Below are 19,923 nucleotides of genomic sequence, written 5' to 3'. Positions count from 1 at the left end.
GGATTAGAAACATAAAGTTCACATTTTTCCAATAAACCTTTGAGTTTTCAATTGTACCAATGTAGAGCACCATTTCCTCACCTTTGGCCAAATTACAAATGTCTGCTTAAAAAAAGGTGATAGTTGAATTATTATTGAATATATAACTGATAGGCCAATACTTCCACACATTAACATTTAGAACAGTTAGAAGGCAAAGGACTACAGCTCCACACAAATGAGAGTGAAAAAAAGATGCCTTTTCTGAGTTTAAAAAAATGCTCACACGAATTCAGTAACTTTGAAGACACCTCAAGATTACTGTAGATTTCACAGTTCTGACATTAATATATAGTAAGTATGGTCTTATTTAGATTCAATTACAATGTCCCATAATACCAAATAATTTAATGGCGATTCTCAGATTAACATCATAAGCGAATCAGGATTTCATTAAAGACGTGGAGGCTAACATTATGCATATTCTTTTATATCCTACTCCTGCAGCAGCACCTTCAAAGAACTCCCCAACCAAAAACAATACAGAAGTGGAATCTTAAAAAAACATAAAATGTCTCCTGCATAGAACACACTTCCTCTTTTAAATGCGGAACTGCGAAGATACTGATCCTTCCTCCTTTATCCTCGATCTCTAATGTAACTTTCCTTTACGACTGTGCATCTGTAGCAAAACATGAAATTAAAACTCTTTTCCCTTAAGACTAAACTTAAAATAACTTTAAAACAATCTGCATTTTACTAAAAACATCAACCGATAAATCACTGCAAAAAAAGGCAATTTCTTCAAATTTGCTCTCCCTATTCCCCTTTTATAATCTTTATGTTTTTTATATTTTTGTTTTTATGAAGCAGGTGGGAAAGATAATGTTAGCCTCCGCGTCTTTAATGAAATCCTGATTCTGTTATCATGTTAATCAGAGAATCACCATTTCACTACAAGACCGGAGGCTACCATTATGCAAGTTGAAAGCCCTTCAACACCACTTGTGACGTGCTCAATTGGTCCAAAATAGTGTTTTGAGAAAGTACCCACATTTGACCAATCAGCTGCTTTTAAAATGCTTTCCAAACTTCCACCAGACCAAAATGCTTTACTCGCCATAGCACCTCTTACAGAATGCGCTTTAAACTTCTCCAAATCCACTCCAGCTTGCTTCATTGCAAATTTCACAAATATCAATATTGTCGCTGTACTTACCGCCCTGAATGGTTAAACAAAGGATATTAATAATGGATACTCACTGTCTCTTCTATGTTCCAAAACCCTACATTCATATTCTTTCAAACACTCCACTACACATAACTTTTTACAATCCTCATATTGTGGGTAAAATATAGAAGTATACATGGTTTTAGTCCTCTTACAAATTAAAAAAGATACAGTGTCTGGGCAGAAACTTTTATTACTTACCTCTAGATATTTTACATCAGAGACTATTCTACACGACACCAAACACAACAGAGTCGCTAATTTCACTGTAAGATTCATAATACTCAAATACTTGTTCATTGGCCATTCCAGAAACAACTTCAACATCAGATATACATCCCACAAACGTCTCATGCTCTTCAAAATCCTACAAACCAAAACATTACTTCCCAATAACTTACCCCCAACAAAAGCATCTCCTGCAGAACTAATGGACCCATAACTAATAATCATCCAATAGCTTAAACCCTTCTCAAATTGTTCTACTAAAAAATTGACAACTTCCAAAACAGATGCCTCCACGGGATCCAAATTCCTTTCCATTCACCAACAAACCCAAAAGTCCCATACTCCTTAATATCTTCTCCTAGTCCCTGGTGCCCATTATTCTTTGGGAAACTCTGCAGCCCCCTGCGAAAGGCCCTCGAATGCTCTAGATCTCCTGACACTTTCCAGACAAGAAGGTTCCTCTCCTTCCTCATTTGATAACAGAACTTCTTCTGTCAAGATCAACAATAAGACTTTGCATGCAAGTTCTAACACAGCTGGAAACAATGCCTGAGACACCCAAAAAGACGTTACTGATTCCACCTGACACTTCTCCTTCCTCACCTTCAGATGTACTCTCTGGATCATTGCAAAAGGTGGTAACGCATACTCTCATCTCTGACCACTTCTGTTGAAAAGCATCTATTAGTGATGCCCCCGATCTGTTGGTCAGCTGTAATAATTTTGTATATGGTATGTTAACCTCCTTGCAAACAAATTCACCTCGAAGGGTCCAAAAATCTGATCTACTTTAGTGAAAAACTCCCTCCTCAGCATCCAATCGCTGTAATCCTTGGTACGCAGACAGAATATCGAGTTGGAAATGTCGTGACACAGAAATATCGACACTAAGAATATTGTGGTCAAGAATATAGACTTTAAGGCAAGAAATATTGTTTTTAAAAATATCGAAATCATTAACATGGTTTGCAAAAATATAATTTAAACTATCAATTTTCGAATTAGTGTTATGGATTTTAGTATGCATTTTAAATGTAAGTGATCTATTTTTTTGTATAAGTATTGTTTTTGTTTTTTATTATATGTGTTAAATTTTTAATAGTTATCAATTTTATTTGAATACATTTAGCATTTTTTAGTTCCGTAGCGGGTTGTGGGTTTATAGGGGAATCGGGTGGGAAGTAATTTACTTATAATAAACTAATGATTATTTTGTATTTAGTAATATTCATGTATTTTAAATTTTATAGTGTTAATTGTGGGAAGTAATCTATTATTAATTGGTTGTTAATTAGTATTATTAATAAATTGGTAATTAATTATGGCAATCTTGTTATTTTGTATGAGCAGGTTGTGGGGTTTATAGGAGCAAAGGGTGGGAAGTAATTTAATTATCATAAATTAATTATTTTTTAATGTATTAATTATTTAATTTAGATTAGTGCTAATTGTAGGAAGTAATTTATTATTAAGTAATTATTATTTGGTTAAATATTGGTAAATAATTATATTAATTGTGTCATTCTTTTAGGAGCGGGCTTTGGAGTTTATAGGGGTAAAGGGTGAGAAGTAATTTATTTGTATTTAATTAATAATTATTTGTTAATTAATGCTGAATATTTAAAATTTAAATATGGAAATTCTGTAATTAATTTTAGATGTGAGTTGTGATGTTTATAGTGGTAAAGCATGGGAAGTAATTTATTTTTAATTAAGCAGTTGTTTATTGATAATAATTTATTATTTTAAAATTACTTATAGGAATTGTGTAATGATTTTTAGGTGTGGATTGTGGGGTTTATAGGGGTAGTGGGTGGAAAGTAATTTATGTTGAATTAATAATTAGTTGATCATTAATATTAATTCATCAATTGATAATTAATTAGGGTAATTGCGTTTTTTGTGTATGAGGTTTTTTTTAGGTGTAACGTTTGGGGAATACATGAATTGGTATCTGTTTTAATTTGTATTATAATTTATAAAACTTGCTTAATTGATAGTTCATCATTTTAATAATGGAGGTACTTTTTTTAAAGCTTAGATATGTGTTGTGAATTGTGCGGTGTTATAGGGGTGGAAATAAAAAAAGATTACATTTATGTAATAATTAATTATTTTTGTTTATAAATCATTTCTAATTATAATTAGTTATTTGCTTGTAAATTATTTTAAAATGTATTTAATGTATATTTTGTGTTGGTGATATTTTGTTTGTTTTTTATTTTGAACTGACTGGAGTGGGAATATTAATTTTTACCCCTCTGCTATTTCTCACTTTCCCTACTGTTGCACTCACTGGAGTGAGAACAGTTATTTGTATTCCCCCGCTATCCAACTCTTTCCCTACTGTAGCAAACACTGGAGTGGGAATAGTAATTTTTACCCTTCCGCTATCCAACACATTCCCAACTGTTGCACTCAATGGAGTGGGAATAGTAATTTTTACCCTTCCGCTATCCAACACTTTAGGGAATGCTTCGGATCAGGTGCGCTGGGTGCTGGCTATTTGCGTGTACAATAGTATTGCCAGCACTAGGCTTCCTATATAGTCTGGTACCCAATTTACTGCCTTCTACTAATACCTCTACATCTAGAAAACATATAGAGATGGAACTCATGTTTGAAGTGAAATTCAAATTGATTTGGTTTATATTAATCCCTTCTACTTAGGCTTTGGCACTCTCAACACTACCTTTCCAAACAAGAAATACATTGTCAATGTAACGTAGGTACAGTGAAATATTGTTGGAAATGAAATTATGGTGTTGGCCGGCTAGGACCTGTTCCTCCCATAGCCCCACGTGTAAACACGCGTAGCTAGGTGAGAAACAGGCCCCCATCGCCACACCTCTGACCTGTTGATAGATGACACCATTGAAGATGAAGAAATTTTGTTCAAGGCATATTTTGGTCGTGTCATATATATATATATGTGTGTGTATATATGTGTGCGTGGTTGCGTGTGTGTGTACATTTTCATACATACAATTATAAAATAAATTAAAATAAATACTTTATTAATTGGTTTATATTTAAAAAAATGTATAAATATATTACAATCGATATTTTGTACAACTATATTTTGTACATTTTTTTTTTAGATATTTTTGTACTTACTATTATAAATATAGTGTGCCGATATTTTTGACATCGATATTTATAACTTGATATTTGTGTATGGGGATATTTTTTTTTGGGGGGGGGGGGGGAGGGGGGGTCGATATTCAGTGGACTGTTATCCATCACGTCTTGAATTCCAATCTGCCACTAAACTCATATTCCCTGCCAGATACTCTGCTCTTATTGAAATCTTGTGTTCTAGACAAAACATCCACAAATCTTTTGCAATGTTCGACAGACCCTTGGACCTGCAACTTCCTAACCTGTTTATGTAACACACAGGAGATATATTGTCCATCTTTATCAAAACCGTCTGACCCTGTAACTCCCTCTTGAAACTTCTCAAAGCATACAAACCAGCCGTCAATTCTAGACAATTTATATGTAGACCCTTCTCTAGGCCTGACCAAGCACCAACAGTCTCCTTTTCTCCCAACCGAGCTCACCAACCTAATCCACTTGCATATGTTTCCAAAACAAAATCTGGGAGACAACCAAAAATGGCTCTTCCATTCCATGCGTCGAGATTGTTCAACCACCAACGCAATTTCTCCTTTCCTTTCTGATCCAAATTTACTTTGACTCCTTACCATAAACCACCCCTCAAGGCATCTAATTTCACTCTCTGAAGAGCCCGGTAATGCATGGTGTTAGATTTGGGGTCTTTAGTTGACAAATGTAGGTATCTTTGACCAAATAGGAACCCTTGCGACTAGTCAGGGAAAAGGGCAACAATTCAAAAATAACCCCTGCTCGCCCGCTTGGTAGCTTGGGAGAAGCAGACAGGCTTATCTCAGAGGCAGTATGTAAAGCATTTGTCAACACATACAGTAACGCAGTTACAACACTACAGATGAACACCACACAAGTAGTAGTATAAAAATAAGTATTTTTATATAGACTTATCGCAAGACCAAAACGGCAAAAATCCACAATACTGTACTTTAAAAATGGTAGAAATAGCTTAGTTCTCTTTAGACATAAAATGCAACTCTTTGAGTTCAATGTACCTTTGGATGCATAACACTATACAACTAAAGTGTTGCAGGGAAGGTGATGCGTAGTTTCCTTACATGCAAGAACGGTGATGCGTTGGGTCCCTACTGCTGCGTATGGGATGCGTCGGTTCTTCTCTGCGTGGGGAGGTGATGTGTCGGTTTCTTACTGTGCTTCACTGGCGATGCAACCAGCAGCGCTGTGATGTGATGAAGATCCGATACAATGAAACAAATTGGCGGCTTCTTCTTGATGCGACAACAATGCGTGTACACCCAACAGCGATGCAGTGACTCAACGATTCTTATGAGCCAGAACAGGCCCTGTGACACGCTTCTCTGGTGATGCGAGGGCATCTGCTGTGACGGCGACACTCTTATCCGGTGATGGGAGGCGCTTCGGGTGATGTATGGTGACAGCGGCAGCAGCGGCACACTTCCCCGGTGATGCGACAGCGACACTCTTCTTCGTCTTGAGTCGCGCAGTCTCTCAGAAGGCCCAGCTCAACAGTAGGCACTGCAATTCCCAGCAAGGGAAGGCAGGGGTGGTGGTTGGTGAAGTCTGTTGTCCCTGAGACTTCAGCAGGAGGCAAACTCTATCTCAAGCCCTTGGAGATCCTTTACAAGTTGATTTGAAAGTAGCACAACGTTCTTTCTCCTTTCTTTGGCAGTCAGGTAACCACTGCAGGCCAATCCCCTAAACAGCACTCAGCTTAGGGATAGTCTCCTCCTCAGTTTTTCTGGTTCCTCTCCTCAGCAAAGGTTCTTCTTGTTTCCCAAAAGTGATCTAAAGTTCTTGGGTCTGTGTACCAATATTTATACTAGCAAATCCTTTGTCCTCTGAAGGCAGAGGGTCCTGTGCCCAGTCCAAACCAGTTCTGTGCAGTACTTGAGCACTTTGTTGACAAGACTCCTTCTTTCCTTCGACAGTGTAGGCCAGGTACATCAGACGCACCACAGGAGGTGGAGCTAGCATATTGGAAGGCAGGCCCAGCCCTATTCAGGTCCCAGGCGAAACTCCTCCCATACACATAAACCAAACCAGCCAATCATGGAGTCACTAATCCATACTAATCAATAAACCATACATCAATTTACCATAGGGAGAGCATATGCACTTTAGCACTGATCAGCAGTGGTAAAGTGCCCAGAGTCATAAACCAGCCAACAGGTAAAAAAAAAAATACAGGAGGAAGGCAAAAAGGGCCAAGTCCAACACATGGATCCTGGAAAAATTGCTTGCACGGATGACGAAAGCAGCCCTAAAATTCTCGCCAAACCTCTCAAGGTTAAAGTCTCCTTTCATAACACTCATGCAACCTCTTTCTTTATCAAACTCACTTTCTTCTCTGGCAACAACAAAACTTCCCCAATCGTGTCTATCCTGAATCCCCAAAACTCCATACTTTGTGATGGATTTAATAGTGATTTCTCCAGGTTTAACAAAATCCAGTTTCTTTAAAAGAAGAATCGCTTCCTTTAGTTGTGACTTCAATTCCTTCACATCCGGAGACATTAACAAAATATCATCTAATTAAACAATTGAATGGAATCCTCTCTCCCTCAAAAAAGCTACCACTACTCTTCACCTTTGTGAGGCACCATGGTACCAAAGACAAAAGAACTGATATAACTTGTTCTTCCATCTGAAATGCAGAAATCTCTGAATTTCCTTGTTTATGGGCACAGTGAAATAAGTATCTCTTAAATCCAATTTCACCACCCAGTTCTTTGAATGTAATATGTCCCTTAACAGGTAAATTCCATCAATCTTGAAATGTCCGTACACCAAAGACCGATTAAAATTTCATAAGTTTATTACGTGTCTCGATCCTTTATCCTTCTTTTCCACTAAAAACAAAGTGCTTATATAGCCTTTCAAATCCTCCTCTGCCAGACGTATTGCCTCTTTCTGTAACATTGCCTCTATTTCTACATCTGCAATCCTTATTTGCTCCTGAGTTAAACTTAACTCTTTTGGCTCTTTTTCCTGAACTGATTCAGAAAAGGGGGTGGTGATGAACAGAGTGTCTGAATTAAGCAGACCACTCTTACCGAGTCCAAAGATCAGGGCTTGATCCATCACCGTTTTTTAGCTCACTGCACCATCCCAGCTCAGAACGTGGCTACATGCAAATTAGTCTGTTCCTGTCCCAGTGCATGATGGGAACAAGGCAAACCAAACTACCAAGCCAATTCTTATACTGGGAAGGAAACAAACTTCCGGCTTGCTTGAATCCTGATGGTGCAGTGCGCAAGGGACTCATGTCTGAGTATACCCTGCCACACCTATAGTGGCCAAATACGAACCCTTTTCTGAATCATTTTGTCCACCATAAGCGTGGAAGGGTATACTCAGATGTGAGTCCCTTGCTCATTGCACCATCAGGATTCAAGCAAGCCGGGCCGACGACGGCTGAAATGCCAGAAACCGGTCCCCGGAAGCTTGTCTCCTTTCTGGTGAAGAATTGGCTTGGTAGTTTGGTCTGCCCTGTTCCCATGATGCACTGGGCCAGGGACAGACTAATTTGCATATAGCCAGGTTCTGAGCTGGGATGGTGCAGTGAGCTAAATAACGGTGATGGATCAAGCCCTGATCTTTGGACTGGGTAAGAGTGGTCTGCTTAATTCAGACACTCTGTTCATCACCACCCCCTTTTCTGAATCTTTTTCCTGAACTGGCAATTCTACGGACTCTATCTCGAACCCCTGGACTGTATTAAGAACCCACGGGTCCTTTGTTAACTTTCTGCATTTTGCCAGAAAAAAAAATGTAAAGGGAAGAACCAAAAGTAATCTCCATACTCACCTTCTGCGCTTGACGCTGATTGACCTCTTTCCCGAATAGTACTTCTCGCTCTGCATATCCTTCCTCGTTGTGGGAAAAAAAAAAAATCGAGAGGAGCTTTGAAATAATCTTCCTGTTCCACTATACATGTAGTTGTATTGGGACCTTTGAAATCCCTGGCCAGCATAAGGTCCTCGTCTGCTGGCCCTCACAAAAACACCTCCAAAAACATCTCATATTATTCTGAGCTTTATCAAGGGTGGTAAAAGTAGCTACATGTTTACCTAAACTCTTTACCATGCCCTCTCTAAAAAGCAAGCCATTCAAATCAATCGCCCCTAACTTTAGGATAGCTTCATCAACACAGACTTCCTACGTTATGACAACAAACCTGAATTAGCATTCCCAGAAAAACCATAGCTCTCTGGCTCCAACCATGTAGCAACTCCACACATTCAAATGGGCTTCCTTAGCATATCCATTATTTTCGCAAGTGGCCCAAAAATGTCCAAAAGCCTATCATGGCACTGTTTTAAAGAATGTTCCAGACCCTTGCAAAGGTCCTTTTCCATCTTAAACATATATGTAATCGTCTCAGGGTCTAGGTTAGGAGTAAAACATACCTTATTTTCTATTCCTGGCCTTGAACATTCCGCCCTTTAGGACTTTTCTAACCTCCCTCTTAAGTGGCTTTCTGGTCCAATTCTTAATAAACTTGCGGCCATGAGTTGCCATGAGTGGAGAAGTGTGGCTCACGGTGTAGAGCAGGCAGACCCGGAAGCTGAGGTCAGACCCGGGACCAGGGTTCAATTCCCGACGCGGCAGGTTCTTGAGCTCAAATGTCCACGGACTCGATAATTCTCGCTTCGGTGCCTGCTCTAATCATGGGTTCTCACTCTGCAACTCTGGGCATTAAGCTTGCTTAATCTCCACAACGGCCCCCTGCGGCGGGATGCCTGGCTTTCACCTTGGGGATGCCCTGTAGGGGCTATCTCACAGGGAAAAGCCAGGACGGGTTCCCAAGGCAAGCGCCGGGAAACCTCCGGGTAGCTGTGCGCTCAATAAATGCAATAATAATAATAATAATAATGATCCAATGGCTACGAATCCGCACTTCTGGATGCCTTAAATCATACAGACTGAGCATTTCCTCTCCCAAAGGTTCTTTCATCACCATCTTCGAAGATGACGCAGCTTCTGCCTTTAAATCATTATTCTAATCATCCTCTTAAACAACATCATAAATAAACTCATTATACATTTTACCTTACCCTTCCAAAACGGTCTCTTCAGTTTCCATTAAATAATAATTGTTTGATAAATCCTATGTGCCGCCAAGGACACCTTTGCTTTGCTTGCCCCCAAGGGAACCCCCTCTTGTGGAGTTAAATCCATCCTTGCTTCTTTTACCCATATGTTTTATCTTCCTTACTTTCTCCCCTTGCCTATTCTCCATTCTGTTAACCTCTTCATCTGAACATGACCAAAAATCATTCTCTTATCTATTCTCCTTTCTCTTTTTTTCCTAAAAAATAGCCACTACTTCTCTAACAGAAACTTTCACCTCATTTTGTATAAATCTTCTCAAACTTTCCTCACTGACTACCTTCAACCACCTGTGGCTGAGCACCATTCTAGGGGACTTTGTTTTTTACCAATAAAAAATCTTCTATTCAAGACTTAACCTGATATACTTCTTCAAACTGTATGTTTTAATCACCCAATAACCGTAATAACTTTATAACGATTCCTATTCGTTTTATCAATGATTCACGCTCCTCAGCGAATATGGGAGCGCCACAAAACATCAAACACTGCCTCTTTCTTTAAAGATCACGGGGGCCAATAACTGGCCGTTTCTTCTCTTGCTCAGATTGAGTGGGGTTTCCTACATCGAACCGCCCAGCTTCCAGAACTCTTACGGCCGCACAAGCCCAGGCCAAACTGTCCTCGGATGCTTGATTCCGGTCTGGGAAAGATATGGCTGTTGTAGTTCGGACTGGACTGTTCCCATGGGGCACAGGGTCAGAGCTGATTTGCATAAAGCCATTATCTGACCCAGGGTGGTGTGGAGTGCAAAAAACGATGGATTTAGGCCCAGATCCTTGTACTGGGGTGAATGTAAGACATTGATCTACATTCTGTCCATCAAATTGTTTTTTGTAATTTTCTCCCTGAGTGTACTGGGGTAGCTCAGACGTGGGTCCCAGAGCCTCCACACCACTGGAGTCAAGCTAGCCGGGCTGATGAGAGGTGTTACCTCGAAACCGGTCCGGTCCTCGGATGCTTGATTCCGGTCTGGGAAAGATATGGCTGTTGTAGTTCGGACTGGACTGTTCCCATGGGGCACAGGGTCAGAGCTGATTTGCATAAAGCCATTATCTGACCCAGGGTGGTGTGGAGTGCAAAAAACGATGGATTTAGGCCCAGATCCTTGTACTGGGGTGAATGTAAGACATTGATCTACATTCTGTCCATCAAATTGTTTTTTGTAATTTTCTCCCTGAGTGTACTGGGGTAGCTCAGACGTGGGTCCCAGAGCCTCCACACCACTGGAGTCAAGCTAGCCGGGCTGATGAGAGGTGTTACCTCGAAACCGGTCCGGTCCTCGGATGCTTGATTCCGGTCTGGGAAAGATATGGCTGTTGTAGTTCGGACTGGACTGTTCCCATGGGGCACAGGGTCAGAGCTGATTTGCATAAAGCCATTATCTGACCCAGGGTGGTGTGGAGTGCAAAAAACGATGGATTTAGGCCCAGATCCTTGTACTGGGGTGAATGTAAGACATTGATCTACATTCTGTCCATCAAATTGTTTTTTGTAATTTTCTCCCTGAGTGTACTGGGGTAGCTCAGACGTGGGTCCCAGAGCCTCCACACCACTGGAGTCAAGCTAGCCGGGCTGATGAGAGGTGTTACCTCGAAACCGGTCCGGTCCTCGGATGCTTGATTCCGGTCTGGGAAAGATATGGCTGTTGTAGTTCGGACTGGACTGTTCCCATGGGGCACAGGGTCAGAGCTGATTTGCATAAAGCCATTATCTGACCCAGGGTGGTGTGGAGTGCAAAAAACGATGGATTTAGGCCCAGATCCTTGTACTGGGGTGAATGTAAGACATTGATCTACGTTCTGTCCATCAAATTGTTTTTTGTAATTTTCTCCCTGAGTGTACTGGGGTAGCTCAGACGTGGGTCCCAGAGCCTCCACACCACTGGAGTCAAGCTAGCCGGGCTGATGAGAGGTGTTACCTCGAAACCGGTCCGGTCCTCGGATGCTTGATTCCGGTCTGGGAAAGATATGGCTGTTGTAGTTCGGACTGGACTGTTCCCATGGGGCACAGGGTCAGAGCTGATTTGCATAAAGCCATTATCTGACCCAGGGTGGTGTGGAGTGCAAAAAACGATGGATTTAGGCCCAGATCCTTGTACTGGGGTGAATGTAAGACATTGATCTACATTCTGTCCATCAAATTGTTTTTTGTAATTTTCTCCCTGAGTGTACTGGGGTAGCTCAGACGTGGGTCCCAGAGCCTCCACACCACTGGAGTCAAGCTAGCCGGGCTGATGAGAGGTGTTACCTCGAAACCGGTCCGGTCCTCGGATGCTTGATTCCGGTCTGGGAAAGATATGGCTTTTTGTAGTTCGGACTGGACTGTTCCCATGGGGCACAGGGTCAGAGCTGATTTGCATAAAGCCATTATCTGACCCAGGGTGGTGTGGAGTGCAAAAAACGATGGATTTAGGCCCAGATCCTTGTACTGGGGTGAATGTAAGACATTGATCTACATTCTGTCCATCAAATTGTTTTTTGTAATTTTCTCCCTGAGTGTACTGGGGTAGCTCAGACGTGGGTCCCAGAGCCTCCACACCACTGGAGTCAAGCTAGCCGGGCTGATGAGAGGTGTTACCTCGAAACCGGTCCGGTCCTCGGATGCTTGATTCCGGTCTGGGAAAGATATGGCTGTTGTAGTTCGGACTGGACTGTTCCCATGGGGCACAGGGTCAGAGCTGATTTGCATAAAGCCATTATCTGACCCAGGGTGGTGTGGAGTGCAAAAAACGATGGATTTAGGCCCAGATCCTTGTACTGGGGTGAATGTAAGACATTGATCTACATTCTGTCCATCAAATTGTTTTTTGTAATTTTCTCCCTGAGTGTACTGGGGTAGCTCAGACGTGGGTCCCAGAGCCTCCACACCACTGGAGTCAAGCTAGCCGGGCTGATGAGAGGTGTTACCTCGAAACCGGTCCGGTCCTCGGATGCTTGATTCCGGTCTGGGAAAGATATGGCTGTTGTAGTTCGGACTGGACTGTTCCCATGGGGCACAGGGTCAGAGCTGATTTGCATAAAGCCATTATCTGACCCAGGGTGGTGTGGAGTGCAAAAAACGATGGATTTAGGCCCAGATCCTTGTACTGGGGTGAATGTAAGACATTGATCTACATTCTGTCCATCAAATTGTTTTTTGTAATTTTCTCCCTGAGTGTACTGGGGTAGCTCAGACGTGGGTCCCAGAGCCTCCACACCACTGGAGTCAAGCTAGCCGGGCTGATGAGAGGTGTTACCTCGAAACCGGTCCGGTCCTCGGATGCTTGATTCCGGTCTGGGAAAGATATGGCTGTTGTAGTTCGGACTGGACTGTTCCCATGGGGCACAGGGTCAGAGCTGATTTGCATAAAGCCATTATCTGACCCAGGGTGGTGTGGAGTGCAAAAAACGATGGATTTAGGCCCAGATCCTTGTACTGGGGTGAATGTAAGACATTGATCTACATTCTGTCCATCAAATTGTTTTTTGTAATTTTCTCCCTGAGTGTACTGGGGTAGCTCAGACGTGGGTCCCAGAGCCTCCACACCACTGGAGTCAAGCTAGCCGGGCTGATGAGAGGTGTTACCTCGAAACCGGTCCGGTCCTCGGATGCTTGATTCCGGTCTGGGAAAGATATGGCTGTTGTAGTTCGGACTGGACTGTTCCCATGGGGCACAGGGTCAGAGCTGATTTGCATAAAGCCATTATCTGACCCAGGGTGGTGTGGAGTGCAAAAAACGATGGATTTAGGCCCAGATCCTTGTACTGGGGTGAATGTAAGACATTGATCTACATTCTGTCCATCAAATTGTTTTTTGTAATTTTCTCCCTGAGTGTACTGGGGTAGCTCAGATGTGGGTCCCAGAGCCTCCACACCACTGGAGTCAAGCTAGCCGGGCTGATGAGAGGTGTTACCTCGAAACCGGTCCGGTCCTCGGATGCTTGATTCCGGTCTGGGAAAGATATGGCTGTTGTAGTTCGGACTGGACTGTTCCCATGGGGCACAGGGTCAGAGCTGATTTGCATAAAGCCATTATCTGACCCAGGGTGGTGTGGAGTGCAAAAAACGATGGATTTAGGCCCAGATCCTTGTACTGGGGTGAATGTAAGACATTGATCTACATTCTGTCCATCAAATTGTTTTTTGTAATTTTCTCCCTGAGTGTACTTGGGTAGCTCAGACGTGGGTCCCAGAGCCTCCACACCACTGGAGTCAAGCTAGCCGGGCTGATGAGAGGTGTTACCTCGAAACCGGTCCGGTCCTCGGATGCTTGATTCCGGTCTGGGAAAGATATGGCTGTTGTAGTTCGGACTGGACTGTTCCCATGGGGCACAGGGTCAGAGCTGATTTGCATAAAGCCATTATCTGACCCAGGGTGGTGTGGAGTGCAAAAAACGATGGATTTAGGCCCAGATCCTTGTACTGGGGTGAATGTAAGACATTGATCTACATTCTGTCCATCAAATTGTTTTTTGTAATTTTCTCCCTGAGTGTACTGGGGTAGCTCAGACGTGGGTCCCAGAGCCTCCACACCACTGGAGTCAAGCTAGCCGGGCTGATGAGAGGTGTTACCTCGAAACCGGTCCGGTCCTCGGATGCTTGATTCCGGTCTGGGAAAGATATGGCTGTTGTAGTTCGGACTGGACTGTTCCCATGGGGCACAGGGTCAGAGCTGATTTGCATAAAGCCATTATCTGACCCAGGGTGGTGTGGAGTGCAAAAAACGATGGATTTAGGCCCAGATCCTTGTACTGGGGTGAATGTAAGACATTGATCTACATTCTGTCCATCAAATTGTTTTTTGTAATTTTCTCCCTGAGTGTACTGGGGTAGCTCAGACGTGGGTCCCAGAGCCTCCACACCACTGGAGTCAAGCTAGCCGGGCTGATGAGAGGTGTTACCTCGAAAACGGTCCGGTCCTCGGATGCTCGATTCCGGTCTGGGAAAGATATGGCTGTTGTAGTTCGGACTGGACTGTTCCCATGGGGCACAGGGTCAGAGCTGATTTGCATAAAGCCATTATCTGACCCAGGGTGGTGTGGAGTGCAAAAAACGATGGATTTAGGCCCAGATCCTTGTACTGGGGTGAATGTAAGACATTGATCTACATTCTGTCCATCAAATTGTTTTTTGTAATTTTCTCCCTGAGTGTACTGGGGTAGCTCAGACGTGGGTCCCAGAGCCTCCACACCACTGGAGTCAAGCTAGCCGGGCTGATGAGAGGTGTTACCTCGAAACCGGTCCGGTCCTCGGATGCTTGATTCCGGTCTGGGAAAGATATGGCTGTTGTAGTTCGGACTGGACTGTTCCCATGGGGCACAGGGTCAGAGCTGATTTGCATAAAGCCATTATCTGACCCAGGGTGGTGTGGAGTGCAAAAAACGATGGATTTAGGCCCAGATCCTTGTACTGGGGTGAATGTAAGACATTGATCTACATTCTGTCCATCAAATTGTTTTTTGTAATTTTCTCCCTGAGTGTACTGGGGTAGCTCAGACGTGGGTCCCAGAACCTCCACACCACTGGAGTCAAGCTAGCCGGGCTGATGAGAGGTGTTACCTCAAAACCGGTCCGGTCCTCGGATGCTTGATTCCGGTCTGGGAAAGATATGGCTGTTGTAGTTCGGACTGGACTGTTCCCATGGGGCACAGGGTCAGAGCTGATTTGCATAAAGCCATTATCTGACCCAGGGTGGTGTGGAGTGCAAAAAACGATGGATTTAGGCCCAGATCCTTGTACTGGGGTGAATGTAAGACATTGATCTACATTCTGTCCATCAAATTGTTTTTTGTAATTTTCTCCCTGAGTGTACTGGGGTAGCTCAGACGTGGGTCCCAGAGCCTCCACACCACTGGAGTCAAGCTAGCCGGGCTGATGAGGTGTTACCTCGAAACCGGTCCGGTCCTCGGATGCTTGATTCCGGTCTGGGAAAGATATGGCTGTTGTAGTTCGGACTGGACTGTTCCCATGGGGCACAGGGTCAGAGCTGATTTGCATAAAGCCATTATCTGACCCAGGGTGGTGTGGAGTGCAAAAAACGATGGATTTAGGCCCAGATCCTTGTACTGGGGTGAATGTAAGACATTGATCTACATTCTGTCCATCAAATTGTTTTTTGTAAACTGCAAGCCTATGTCAGAAGCAGCCTTAACTCCCTCAGGCTTGCGCCGTCGCATGCGCTGACACAACAGTAAGACCCCCACATGCGCAAGCACTTAGTTACTCAAATAATGGTAATTAATTAAACAAACTTTTTTTTCTTTAATCCTAGCGACTTACTCGCTAGTAAGCTACTCGGCACATAAAAACCCCGATTAAAAAGTAAACCTAATCCTCATTAAGGTACTTCCTAGTTACTCAACAAAAAACAACATCATTAATGGTATCAATCATCTAAACACACAGCTTCTGAAAATTAGAAGCCGCCAGTCTTCCCAAAAGCTGAATAGGAGCAGCATTTAAAAGAGTGTTCAACGCAGGAGACATTTAATGTTTTTGTGAGTTTTCAGTCCTAGATTGTTTTTGTTTGGAGAGTTTTTTTGAGGGTGCTGCTTCAGGAGTAACAAATAAAAGTACATGCATAATGGTAGCCGCCGGTCTTGTAACGAAATTAACCCATACACTGTCAGCTAGCAGCACATTAGGGAAATCATGCAGACTTAGTCAAAATAAATCATTAACTAAAAATTATTTTTAGAAAAGGTGGCCATTAAACTGCATTTTGAAGTACTACAATAGTACTACTAAAGTACTAGAAAATGCTGGCCACAAACCCATCAGTGTACATATTCACCTCTCCTATCTTTTCTATAGAACAAACTTCACTCATGTAAGTTAACTATTTTGTAGCAAATGTGGCGGGAACTGGGGGCACTGTTGAAAAACAGTACATACTACAAGATAGGTGGGGGTTAGGGAGGAGTATGCACCCACACCCAAGAGTAAGTCCATTCCTATTCATAAACTGCACATTTAAAGTTACTACAGCCAAAAAGAACCCAAAACAGTAACAAATTCAAACACTACACATGGCCAACCATTGATACTGCCACACCCCCATAAACAAAAAACAAAGGCGGCAGAGACTTAAAACAAAACGCAATAGAAAATAATGTTAGATTAAATTAAATTAAATATAATTATTTAAAATTGTTAAAAACATAAATAATTTTAATTTAACGCTATAAAGCATTGAAAAAAGAAATATTTGATTTATTTTAACTTTGTTTAATAGCCTTTGTCGAACGTGAAAATAAATTTAACAATAATTTTAATTCAAATACTTGGTACCTCTGTATAAAAAAAACTATCACCAAGACACTGTACATTAACCAAAATACTACAGTTTAGTTCTGTTGTAAACTTGCCAACCACATGAAATTTCTATTGCCCATGGTGGGCCTACATTGGCTAGGTGCAGTCAGTTTAAGGGGAACTGTGTTGTACAAATAGGTTTCATTCATTCACTCAAGGCAGGTGACGTATCTTAGTCGCCTTTCTTACGAACGACATTCCTTTCAGGATTTCTAGGTCAAGTTATTTCTGTTCCTATTTTAGACTGGGTGGAGGGTCACTGTCATACACACATCCATATTACTTTTTAGTACAAAGGACTTCCTCAAGTTTTGTCTGTTCCTTTTAAGGATTTCATGTATAAGATTTAACTTGGATTTACTGCGCTGGATGTCAGACAGCTTAACTTCAGATTTCAAAGCGTTGGTCTACACAACAAGAATCCAGACAAATGCCATGTCCTTTGTCGCAGAGATGTTAGCACTGAATTTCATGTAAAGGTTCTGTACATGCTATTACAGGATGCACCAATCCTTCTTATAAAATGGTGATTTTCTTCTGGATAATTGAGTTTTTTTAGGTGGATGCGAATCAAGCTCTAGAAAACTGAATGGCCATCTTAGAAGCATCTATTACAACAAGGAGTGAACCAAGAGCGCATAAAGGGCTAGCATACATGCACCAAACGATTGGAAGCATGCCAGTTGAATTTTTAAATTCAGACGTGTTTAAATAATCTGTGAATATACTACACCTTTTGGAAGAAATAACTATGCATCTGGTCACACCGGCAAGAACGCTAATTATCTATTTTATTAGGGAAGTATCCACTTTGAGCTAGAGAGGTCACTCAAGGTTATGCGGTTTATTAATTCCTAATCCTGACAATAGTCGCAGAAACATCATAATTAGAACTATCAAGGAATAAGCCCTACTGCAGGGAATTCAAGACTTACCAGTGTTGGGTTTCTTCACTCCCTCTTGCACAGACCATCTTAAAGCATTGCAATACTGCTTGGATAGTGAAAAGGACTTCAGAGTGGAAGGACAAGGACGTATGCCATCAGAAATAGAGGAGATGTAAATGTGAGACGAATGTAGCGCGGTTGCTCACTTCATAGTTAAAATTATAGTGTCAGTAATGTGACAAAGAAGAGTAGGATTCAGTGTAAGGAAGAATACCTTTTGGTAATGTAGGCATTATTTTCATTGGGAAGACTGACCAACCCCCCTCTCCATATATAGATGCCATTTACCTCTTAGATGTGATTGCAAATATTGTACCTAATCATAACGATGCACACCCATTTGCTGCTCAATGTACATGCTCATTGTTACAAATGAAACGTGTGTTGAAACATTCAGTTTTATTCAAGGTCCAAGATCAAAACGGCACTGATTTGGTCAACATTATGCACCTTTTTAGTACAAGAACCATGCACTTGAAAAGTAGATTATATATACATCTTTTACAAACAATGGCCCAAGGTGTTGCAAATTGCAAAATGATGCCACAAATGGATTTCATTTTCAAATTGTGTTGTGCTATCTAAATTCTTTGGTGGAGCAAGCAATACCTAAAAACAGTTTCTCAGAATTCAGGAATGGTGGCTGGTGTACAGTTTAAAGGAACGAAGTTTTACATCATGACTGATCTATATAGTGTGCAAGCTCTATATCTGCCATCTCAAAGTGCATTCCTAAATGTTTTGTAGATTTATATAGTGCACCAACAGGGAAGCAAAACACTTTGCAATATAGCAAAAGTTAGGATAAAAGTGTATACAGTAGAATGTGTCATCAATTAAAAGTAAAACGCCTACATAACACGAAAAACAAAATCAAAACCTTTAGTATATGGTGGAGTTCAAGTGAGGCATCGTGGAGTCCAATAAGGAGGAAGGAAAACAGCCTTCAAGAAGTGTAGGAACAATCCTTAGGGCAGAGGTCGCATATATCAACTGATCCAGTCAATATTGGAAGTTCTTGTTTGAAAGTGACATATCAGAATTTGGTCCCGATTACAGGAGGGGTGCAGTTCTAGAACTTTGGGACCACTCCTCATGAAGGAGGGAGTTGATGTTTTCATAAAAAGAGGGTTTTTGAATTTCAGGCAGAGTAAGCCCCCTGTGATGCAAGAGAAGTAATTTGGCTTCTCATTACAGAGGGTTTTGTGAATAATTCAAGCCAGTTTGTAAATGCTGATGGACTCAACAGCGATCCATTGGCCACCACCATGACTTAATACTGCATGACAATAGGCATTACCATATTTTTCTCAGCAAGAGCCTTCTCTGTATCCACACGAATTCCATCTTCATCCTCTGACTCCGACTCATGTGTGTCGTTATCTTTATCAAGGTCTTCAAGTATTTTGTCCTAGTACACCATAAAGACAAAGAAAAAAATTGACATAAACAGCAGAAATGGCAACAGTGTCTTCAAATATATAAACCCTAAAAATGAAAAGGGGGTATTACTTATTGCTCAAAAGAAACACCTGAGGTGAGATATTCGGGACGCTCAACAAATTTACTGTTTGCACTAAGCAGGAAACAACGCCAGGAATAATGTGGGTGTATTATCAAAGGCCAATTGTCAAGGGAATCATACAATCCATATATGAAGGGGGTTGATAAGAGGGTAAATGAGACTAAAAGGGCTGAAGAAAAAGTTAACCTGGTGAACAAGGCTGATTTCCCTGTCGCCTTAATTTGGAGTACACAGCCATTCTATTGTGTAGAATTCTGAAAATTATAGACAAAATTCTAAATTCATCAGGTGTTCATTTATGTAGATTGCTCAGAATTTTCCCAAAGAAACGAATTATAGAAACCAAAAACGAATGAAAGTAAGTAGGAAAACATAGAAGCCGGCATCAATTGTTTCATCTGTAATTCATTTGCCCTAATGTCTGATCTACAAAAGTAATATACCACTACCAAACGCTTCCAGTCAAAGGATATATAGTGTTTGCTGAT

The 19,923-nt window shown here is 41.7% G+C and overlaps 1 protein-coding gene across 11 annotated transcripts in view; it reads right to left on the bottom strand.

Moving 5' to 3' along the window:
• The window catches only part of RPAP3 (RNA polymerase II associated protein 3), a 385,109-nt gene that overhangs the window by 276,262 nt on the left and 88,924 nt on the right, over positions 1 to 19,923 (bottom strand). For all 11 annotated transcript variants that reach the window (XM_086919117.1, XM_086919121.1, XM_086919116.1 and 8 more), the window contains one exon: positions 19,211 to 19,321. In XM_086919117.1, the coding sequence (XP_086775243.1) occupies positions 19,211 to 19,321 (111 nt within the window). The remainder of the gene's footprint in view (positions 1 to 19,210; positions 19,322 to 19,923) is intronic.

Source organism: Lissotriton vulgaris, chromosome 1_1 (genome assembly GCF_964263255.1).
Source record: "Lissotriton vulgaris chromosome 1_1, aLisVul1.2, whole genome shotgun sequence".
In the NCBI taxonomy this organism is placed as follows: Eukaryota; Metazoa; Chordata; class Amphibia; order Caudata; family Salamandridae; genus Lissotriton; species Lissotriton vulgaris.
This window is presented reverse-complemented; position numbering and strand designations above follow the sequence as displayed.